The sequence below is a fragment of the Anneissia japonica genome, unplaced genomic scaffold (genome assembly GCF_011630105.1).
Source record: "Anneissia japonica isolate Jap-2015-1 unplaced genomic scaffold, ASM1163010v1 scaffold287628_len271844_cov180, whole genome shotgun sequence".
Taxonomy (NCBI): Eukaryota; Metazoa; Echinodermata; class Crinoidea; order Comatulida; family Comatulidae; genus Anneissia; species Anneissia japonica.
This window is the reverse complement of record NW_022698634.1, coordinates 99934-110316: the sequence shown is the minus strand read 5'-3', so window position 1 is coordinate 110316 and position 10383 is coordinate 99934. Positions and strand designations below refer to the sequence as shown.

Genomic DNA, 10383 nt, shown 5'->3' with positions numbered 1-10383 from the left:
GATGCTTGAAATACATCGCGATAAGGGAAGCAACCTCGACCTTGACAGCGTGGTTGACAGATTTCATGCAAAATTTCCAAAATATAGAATTTTACTTTCAAGGATGAGGATTTGAAAATAAATTAGATGGTTACATTGCATACTCTTTGTTTCTTGTTTTATTCAAAATACTGTATTATGGTTTTGGAAGCGGATTTCGACATTAGAAAACATAGCCTATACATGAAGTCCTATTTTACAGTAGCTCGATGCCTATCAAATAATTAATAAAAATTCGTCATGAATCGTCCCCTGGACTCCCACCGGGGCCCTAGACGGCCCCGGCCCCCAGCCAAGTGAGACTCGATTCGCTCCACAATACCCCTCTCCACCCGGTCGAGGCCTTTAGCCTCTCCGTCGGGCAAGTCCTGGCACCATCACTGGACGATCCCCCTGTCCACTTCCTTTTCGTCACTGCCATTTTAAAAAAGGAATATAAAAACAGACAGGCAGATAGGCGTAGATCCCGGGGGGGGGGGGTTATATCCCCCAATATTTGACAAGGGGATGGTCCATTGTATCATCCCCCAAATATTTTGACTATGTATGGGATATAATGGAGTTTTGCACACTTCAAAAGACTGTCACAGAAATAATTTGCACTGTCATGCGCTTACAAAGATGAAAATTAGCATAATGTATTAATGTTGATAACAATTATTTTATCTGGTACCAATCTAAGCTCTTCTTTCCTTAGTTGTTAGATGTGCTTGCAAAGAGAGCCACATTTCACACTCAAGGGCGTGTACAACATCAGTATGTTATGTCAATTCCAAGAATGTTTAAGTTTATATCGGTTGATGAGGAATTTATTGATTAGGCCTATAATAGCAAATTGCATCAATTTATTTTAGAAAAACAAGAATTCCAGCTTCAGAGGGGGGGGGGGCACATCCCCTGTCCGCACAAGGGCACACATTGGCGCATTTATTTTCCCGGTTAGTAATTTACCATACCCACCCCACTCCCCATATAAAAATCAATACGACATAGGGCTTATCTTATTCATAATATAGGCCACACACGTGTATTTGAAACTAAATATAAGCATTTTCATCATGGTTTTATTTATTACAAACATATTCTTTCACCATCAATACATATTGAGGCCCTTCTTTTTGGTTAAAACGATCTATCTTAAATTTGTCTTTCTTGAGTTTGGGACTATTATTAGGCTTATGTGTTTAAATAACTTAAAAGGATAAACCTAAAAAAGGCCTAAAAAATATTTTTGTGTTTTTAATTCTAATTTCGTCGGAATTGATGAAAACTCCCTAAAATGTGCAATTTATAGAGGAAATTGGCCTACCGTAACAAGAAATGCGAGCAAAGAATTTTAGGCACTTTCAGAGGATGCATTTGTCAAGTGGTGGGGAAAGACTTTCCAAAGATGGATATTTTTCCTTGTCCCCCGGTGTTTTTAATTCTAATTGTGTTGGAATTGATCCAAACTCCCTAAAATGTGCAATTTTTAGAGGAAATTGACCCATGCTAACAAGAAATGCGCGCGAAATTTGGGGTTTTTTAGGCACTTTCAGGGGATGAAAAGGGCATTTATAAAGGGGTGGGGAAGATTTTTCAAAGATAGATATTTTCCCATTTGTCCCCCAGCGGTTAAGCCATCGGGCAGCATAGATCAAAGGAGTTATGACAGTTTCTTGAAGTGGAGAAGGGTTGCAGGGTGTTGTGAGTCTGGTCATTATGTATCTTCCTGTCTTGTCTTTATTTTTCTCTTCTCTTTTCCTTTTTCTTTCCTTCTCCTTTTTTCTTCTTTCTCTTTCCCTCCCTCTCCCCTCTTTTTTTTCTCTTATTACCCAGCCCGGTACGACGGCTTGGTCAGCCCGGTAAAAACCGTCAGGGGAGGGGCAGTTCCCCCCCCCCCCGCGCCTGTTACGACACTGGCTAACACGCCAATCATCCCCAATGAAAAAAACTTTTCTACGCCACTGGCAGATCCAGAATTTTGCAGACGGGAGGGGGATGGGGACCACAACAGTTTCAGAATGTATAAGTGAGTAGCACATAATATTGATATGCATTGAAATTTTTAAAATTTGGCGGCAAAACGGGGGAGGGGAGCGTACCCCCATGCCCCCTACTGGCTCCACCACGCCTGACAGAATGTTACAATATTTTGAAGCATAAACAACACGGATTATTCAATTGAAATATCTGGCTCAAAGTATATATCAGTCAACATGACTAATAATCGATTATTTTTCACAATTTGCACTTAACGTTTGTTTTCATAGTAAACTTGACGATAAGTATACGTGTGCTACGTTAGCTAATACACGTGTCGCAAACCTCTGTCTGACACCCACCTACATTTTTAGAATTTTACTTCCACAACTGACCGCTGATGTCTTGATGATAATGATAGATGATGAGGGTGATGATGATGACCATATAATACTGTATATAATGTGTAAGATCTAACAAACGACGTCGAATTCAATGACAAATGTCACTGATGGCCCGGTATAAAGTGTATTTCTATGAATAATAATGAATACCATCGTCTTGAAAGTTCTGATTTGTCTGGTACTAGGCCTATTATTCATGCGCAATTCTTCAGTTTAGCGATGTTTTTTTATGCAAGGTCTTATCGATATTAAGGATTACTAGTACTAGTGGCCTACTGATAGCTATTTTAACGGATCTTATCTTCTATTTGTCTATGTTAATTTACAAATGTTTTTTATTAGTTGAAGTTTTTGACTGATTGCCAAGGAAACGAATTGTATTCTATGCTGTTAGCGAGAACTGAAACACTCCGAAATGAATATATTAATTAATAACCTACCGTAACGATCGACTTGCTCCATGGGTTCCAAATCCTAATTATTGATTACTCACTCTTTATTGCGTTTAGTGCGCACCATACCTAATTTTATTGGCGTCCCATACTCGATTTCGTCTCAAAATTATTTACGTGCTCGTTGGTGGCGCTGTTCAGAATCTGAAAAAAAAATAAGGGAATTGCGCGACTGCGCAACCGTCCGTGATATTACCAAAGAGTATAAATATTACTACAGTATACGACACTTGATTTGTAAAATATATACTGTTAGTCTTTATGTAAGATTTAGATTATTAAAAAAAGCAGTCTAGAAAAAGCTAGAGCTAGGTATAGTACCAATAGGCTAGGCCTAGATAGGCTAGGCCGCTAGCACATAACACTTTACCATGTCCATACCACTGCCAGCAGTATATATATATGCCGTAGGCCAGGTGCGAAAGTGCATTAGCGCCGGAGTCCTCAAATGAGACAAGGTTCAGGACATAGGTACCATCTAGGTGGGTAGGCTCAATGGAATGCCATCCGTTTCGGCAGCGAACAAGAAATTAAGTGTTTTTTGTTTGTCTTAAATACTAGTACTCCTAATAATAAGTGGGGAGTATCGTCCACACAAAAATTTGACCTAGCCTAGAAATCGGAAAATAAAAATTCACAAATTTGTTTTCAGTGACGATTCCAGCAGATTCTTCACTTGGCCTGGCCTACATATATTTTTGGTTTTTAGGAAAATTTGTGAGGAAAATTTGAGGAAATCGAAGAGCCTTAAAAACATAGATTATGGATTTTAAAGAAACTCATTGTTGAGTAGGTAGCCAGTTCAGGTCTTTTTTAGGATAGGAGTGATATCATTGTGCCTTGGAGTAAGAACATACATGAGCAGCAGGATTTTTTGATTTGTTGTATCGTTTAATTGAATGGGAAAGGAGGCCAATAACAGAGAATTACAATAATCAACTTTAGTAAAGTAAATGCATGAACAAGAGGTTTTCTGTAGATGGTGATATATATCAGCACTGACTTCCATGTGACAACTGATAAATAAAGTAGTAATACATGTAAATATTATGAATTTGTGGCCGGAAAAAGGGTAATTTTACAGGAGATTCTTGCATGCTGCGGGAGTGTGGGTGCCGTCCCGACTTCCAGGAGACTTGGGACCCCAGTGTTATTGTCTTGATTCAAGATTCAAGAAACTTTATTGTTTGTTATACATGAAAATATACAGAAAATTGGCTTACTCGGCAAGATTGAAAAATTAAGATTTGTTAAAATTTTAAAAAATCACGGAATTTATAAAAATCAAACCCTAGTTGCACTAGAATGAAAAAGATGGTTACTATTTAGCACAAATGAATTTCTATATCTACAGAGTGATGTTCTTGGAGGCAAAAGCCTGATACCTGGTCTGTTGTAATTATCTTAAGCAATTTAGCGGCCACAGATTTTCATTTACAGTATTGATAATATTATTAGTTAGTTATGATTGAATCATAGTAGGCTATAAAAACCCAAGAGACTCAACCCCAGCTTTATTTTTCAGGAAAGAAGCAGTCTACCTGTACTTTTATCGTATCAATTGAAGTGTTTTATATGAAGCTACTCTATCATCTGTACCTTGATCAGCTTAGCTTAGAATGTGAAGTTACTGTATTGTACCAACAACTGGCAAACAGCTATTTAAATTTCAAAAAGTCGATTGAAAACTCAGCAACTCATTTTGCTTCTTTCTGTAAGTTGTGAAGGACAGTGAGAATGCCTCCTAAGTTTAAGCGCCATCTCAAGGAATCTGACATGCTTGGATCACACCATGTTGAGCGGGTATGCGCCAGAGAAAATTTATATATACATCACATTACATTATACTTGTTAATCATTTTAATTGTGGTTTGGTGCAGACGGAACCTTGTGATCAGGGTTTTGATTGCTCTCTATGCATTTCGCTTGAGACCTTGAGCAAATCTACATTGCTTGCCTCAACCCAGGAGTGTAAGTGGGTACCTGGTAATGGTAGGGTTAGAATGCCAAATGTGCTGATTAACTGCTGCAGTGTTATGGAATACACCCCAGGGAGCTTGGTTTGTGACCCATGTGTTTATTAATGCAATGACCAAAGTAATAATACTGGGAAGCTTATAGAGTCATAGCATCGTGACTACTACTACTATTATTATTATTATACCTTGCTATGTAGAAAGGGTGGGATTGTCTTTTATTGACAACCAAGGTACTCAGTGGGTGGGGGAGTCTGAATTCTCTAGTTACATAATTAAGACATGAATTTACATTACTCCTATTACTCATATTGAATTATGTAATTCTTGTATATTTTTAGGAAAATTTATTGGATTATCAAGATGATGATGACGATGATGATGATTTCTTTCTCAAGAAAAGTCCTCTACCAAATTCAGCCAAGGCAAAAACAGACAATAATATTCAGAGGTAACACCTCTTTTTTGAACATAGTCCTTCTGTATTTATTATATGGTCACACAGGCTAATCTACTAGGTACAAGATAATTTTATTGTCCAAAAAAATTACATTTGGACAACGTACTTAAAAATAGTAAAAAGTCAAGATACCTTTAAAAGAGTTTGTTAGATAATTGTAAGTTATAACATGAAGTATATACAGAAGTACAATTTACACAACAAAAACATACAGATATAGTATTATCTTAACATTGAGTTGTTATATATATATTGAGGCATATTGAAGTAGGTATATTTGTAATTTCTATCCAACAATTGTCAAGAGTTTAGTCCAATTTCAGATAGTTGGCAGGCAATAGTTTTCATTTAAAAATGTATATATAATTGCCAACTAATAGTGTATTAGATTAAAACAATTGATTATCATTTATTAAACATAAAGTTAGTTATTATAGTGCATCCTTAAATTGACCCAGTAACTGTTTTGTTAGTAGTTGTTAGTATGAGAAAGTATAGTACAGTGCCATAATAAAGTTCTTTTCCCCATTTATTTGCAGAGCACAAAGAGGGGTAGATGAAGTTGTAGACGTGATGAGAGATAATGTTGCAAAAGTATTGGACAGAGGAGAACAGTTGGAAGATTTACAGGACAAATCTGGTAAATAGGACTTTAACAACAAACACAAATGGTTTATAAATTAACAATGATTAAAAGTTTCATAGTACCAAGACACAATCAGTGCTCTTCTCCCAGCTGAAACATTTTTACAGGTAAATTTTTCAATAAAAATTTGGCTGTGCACACAGTGTCAGATGTCACCGTTTTTGAGCGGGATTTAATGACTTGAAAAAAAATAACAACACATACACTCAACTTAGACAAGACTGGAATGATGTTTATTGTTGAAAGGCAAGCTTTGACTACCTAGGCCTAATCAGTGTGTTTTTTTGTTTGTTTTTTTAAATTTTTTTACCAGTAAAATAAACGGCTTTAGGTGAACGTTGCACAATGATGCATGTTATCGACAATGATCCGACAATGATCCGACATGACAACAACACCCTTTGAACTGACATTCCACTGGGCAAGCACTCACACAAAGTGCAAACAATTTCTTTGGACTATCATCTGCCGATGCAATGTGTGTCAAGGGTTTGGTAAACCTTTTAGCTAAGCCCCTCCCCTTGGATATTGTTCCTAAGGTCCCACCAAAAAACAGTGTTAAAAAATATGCAAACATGTACGTTTGTGGGACAACACGTGTGCTTGTTATTCCTGGCCCTGTTCTGATTGGGCAGTTGTTTAGTTTGATTGACACTCTGAAAATGTCCATTGAACTTACTGTATTATATTTTTATCAAGTTTTGAAAAATATAAATGCGTTTCACAGTGATACCTTTGATATGAATATACATGTGTTATACCATGGTATGATGCATTTTAAGTCACTATAGGAAATTTGATTAAATTGCTGCATAAGGTTAGATATTATAACAGTTTTGCTGATTAGAAATTAATTATTATGGTTTAAATTCATTAGATATACTTGAACATATCTTTTCTTTGTGGTTTTTGTTTTGCAGATAATTTGGCAATGAGTTCCATGGCATTCCGGGTTAGTGCCAAAGGTTTGCGATCACATTTTTGGTGGCAGGAGTGCAAGGTTAGTTAGTTAGTGGTTAATCTGTTTACATCATAAATTCACTCCTTTATGAGATAGCATTATATGATTGTATGTCTGCCCACCTCCGCGCATCCCCGTAGTTACGCCACTGTCAACAACAACTGCCAAATTCATATTCCACCTCTATAAGACAATGAGTTGTTAACACAAAAGGCTGAGAGGCCCTACCTCATGTTTACACTGTTTTCCTAAGTTTTTAGCATGCCAGTAGGTACATTACCTATCTATGTTCATATTACATACAAGTGGTAATCAAACATACCTTAAATTGTATTTATATTATATTATAAATATTATTAAATTGTATTTATATTATAAATATTATGTCCATTATAATATTTTATCATTATACATACTTTCAATGGTTACAAATTAAATTAAATTTGTAATGTGTACCGTCTTTTTTTTTTCCAGACTCGCCTTGTAATATTGGTAATTGTGTGTATAGTGTTGCTTGTAATATTTTGTAAGTACTTGCAAGAAACTGTAATATTTTTATTTTTGGAAGTGGAATTTAGCAAAATCATTTTTGATAATTAATGTGAATAAAGTTTGATTGAGCTCTTGGTTTATGCAATGTTTTTATAAGCTGCATGAAAATGAAACCGTTATGGATAAAGAAGAATAGAGGGACTTGAATTCCTATGTACGTTCACACATATGATCTCTGCAGTGGCATATCTAGAAGTCTTGGAATGAGGGTGCTGATGGGGGGTGGGCTCAATGATCAGTTGAGGGGTGCTAATTCACAAAATAAGGTGTTTTTAACTACTTGACCGTAATTTTGGGGGGGGGGTGGGTGCGACTGGATGGGCGCAAGTGTTACTTTTTGGAAGCGCATGCACCCCTAGATACGCCATAGCATCTCTGTACACTCCACCACCCACCTCCCAACATCCCATATGTTCTCAGACAAAAGTGTAATAATTTTATTTAGACTTCCTGCAATTTAATGTTTTTTCCTTTTATTTCCTAAGTGCCCTTGTTTCTGAAGAAGTCGTAATTTGAATATTGGAGGAATTTTTTTTGCGAAACTGGAAACATGCAATACACAGGAGTATGTCATCTGAGGAATTATGATCTTTCGGATATTTTAATTGGAGATTATGTAAATTACCGCCCAAGTGATGATACTGTAGAAAAGACTACTTACAATGCTATAAGATACTTATTAATTTTTTGTATTTTATTTTATGAATTTGATTTTTAAATTACTTTTTAAAAAATTGATTTTTATATTTACTCTTGTTTTTTTTCAAACAATAAATACATAATTAAAAAAATAATTCTAAATTTTGGATGGTCAATAAAGTCCATAAACACAGATCTCAGTTTGGCGGTGGTGGTGTAACCCATTCTTTTTTTAGCACAGAGATACCTCGTTATTAAGCAATTAACGCAAGAGTGGGCTATTGCATCAAAAATATCATTTTGGAAAGGTAGAAAACATACTGGTTTGTTGCTTTTATTAATTTATAAATAAAAAATCTGCCCACTTTGCAATAACTTTATGATTGTGTGGAGAATATGAGGTTCGCCATTTCAAAACCAGCGGATTATTGCTAATTGTTATACTGAGTGATTAGCATAATGTGACAGTATTGTATACTTTCGTGCAGAGAAGTTAAATACTTTTATTTATAACTTTACAATCAGTAAAGCCACATTTACACTAGGCACGATAAGGATACGACAACACGATAAAAATGCACTTGGGTGTTGAAAAATATGAATGACACAATGATATGTCGTCGTTGTGTTAATGTAAATGTAGCTATAGTCGATTCCAGTAAATGACCCATCATTTTAAAGGTTACAATGTTGAGAATAAGAATATATTCAAAAGTTAATTTTCATTTTTTGGTTACTGATGCTGGTTTTGGGATGGTAAGCCTCATGCTATCCTTATTTCAGTTGCTTAATTATGGTTTGCAAATGCAGTAAATTGAATTGAATAAGATTTTCCAAGAAATAAATAATAAAGTCAATTTTCTCCTAAACTGTAACACCAAAATGTTATGTGGAAAATATGTGGTTTGCCTATATTTGGGTATGACGTCATAATATATATGATGAGTGTAATATTAATCAACTCATCATATGATGATGCCACATAGCAATATTTGAGTGAATAAATTGAATATATATATATATATAAATTTGTGTATTAGATTTGCACAAAAAAATTAGTGATTTTGTACCTTGATATTATCTGTTCGCAGGTAGTATTGTGTCATAAACTACACATTTTTTTTTTTTTTTTTTTTTTTGGTTTTAGTTACATTCATTTTATTCAGTATATTAATGCAAGTTTATAATTGTAGTTAAGTTATAAATTAAAACAATTATAATTGTTAGAGTAGCTTAGCTCAGTTGACTAAACTGGTGACAATTCTCTTGCTAGAGGGCTGAATGCAAGTTTTGAATAGCGCACCATCTTTCGGATGAGATGATTAACTTTAAACCATTGGTCCTGTTTTCAATATTATTATTATTTGTTATGACATTCCGCTTCCACACTGGAATTACGTTGCTAACAACATAATTTGGATTTTGATAAAGAATGAAGCAACAATGAAACCAATGAAATCCTGATGAATTTTTTCATTGTACTTATGTATTGTTTGTTTGCCTTGTTCCATGTTTATCTTATTTTTGGGGAAATGGTATACTATTTCATAAGGTGCATTACATATATTTTCTTATTAATCACAAGTCTCATTTACTTCTGCGAATGAATAAAGAGCTGTATATATTTCTTGGAGTATACATTTTCCATATTGTGATATATTTTATATTTAGGATTTAAGAACAAAATAATTTAAAACATTTTATTTAACAAGATAATTACAGATAAAAAATATTTTAATGAGACAAATTGGGTTTTTGGAAGTGCAAGTACAGTAGTGTTGCATGTCCCAGTTATTTGGTGCCACTGCGTAGTGGGCCGGGCAGTGTGTCCAAGTTAACTGTGCCACTGTGTATTTGAAAAAGAGTTTAACCATTGGTACTACTGTACTAGTAATCATTCATCTAAAATTTATTCCAATTAATTGTACATTATATATCGTTGATATAATTATAACAGCAAAATCAGGTAGGGTGAATACTTAATATTTACTATCAAAATGGGTTTTTTTTCCATACAATACGTTTTATTATTATTTTTGAAAATATTAAAATTAATTCGAAATTTAAGAAATGAAATTGTGGTGTTATATTTATCTTGAATTAAATTTCTTATGAATATACTGTATTTGCATGTAGTACAGGAACTGTGAAAGTGGGTTGTGCATCGCACAGGTGTACTGTACAATTAAGTAGACAACCTCAGTTACATTTTAATTTAGGAAAGGGGTAACTAAAAAAATGTGATAAAATCTATATAGACAAAAATCCTGAAGAGGACAGACATTTTGCTAT

General features: G+C 34.7%; 1 protein-coding gene across 4 annotated transcripts; it reads left to right on the top strand.

Moving 5' to 3' along the window:
- The first annotated feature begins 2999 nt into the window (after positions 1-2999).
- On the top strand, positions 3000-10162 carry LOC117102698 (vesicle-associated membrane protein 4-like). 4 transcript variants are annotated; one of them, XM_033243084.1, is made up of 7 exons: positions 3000-3120; positions 4383-4660; positions 5175-5284; positions 5833-5933; positions 6860-6939; positions 7375-7426; positions 7938-10162. In XM_033243084.1, exons 2-7 carry the CDS (start codon positions 4595-4597, stop codon positions 7961-7963), a joined length of 435 nt encoding a protein of 144 aa, XP_033098975.1. In that variant the 5' UTR covers positions 3000-3120; positions 4383-4594; the 3' UTR covers positions 7964-10162. The 4 variants fall into 4 exon arrangements, with proteins under 4 accessions (XP_033098975.1, XP_033098974.1, XP_033098976.1 ...); XM_033243083.1 differs by having other exon boundaries at positions 3005-3108; XM_033243085.1 differs by having other exon boundaries at positions 3006-3059.
- Positions 10163-10383: the final 221 nt, after the last annotated feature.

Coding starts and splice junctions, on each gene's coding strand:
- LOC117102698 (XM_033243084.1), top strand. CDS start 4,595: ATGCCTCCTAAGTTTAAGCGCCATCTCAAGGAATCTGACATGCTTGGA. Junction 6,940..7,374: donor TTTGGTGGCAGGAGTGCAAG/GTTAGTTAGTTA, acceptor TTTTTTTTCCAG/ACTCGCCTTGTAATATTGGT. Junction 7,427..7,937: donor AGTGTTGCTTGTAATATTTT/GTAAGTACTTGC, acceptor TTATTTCCTAAG/TGCCCTTGTTTCTGAAGAAG.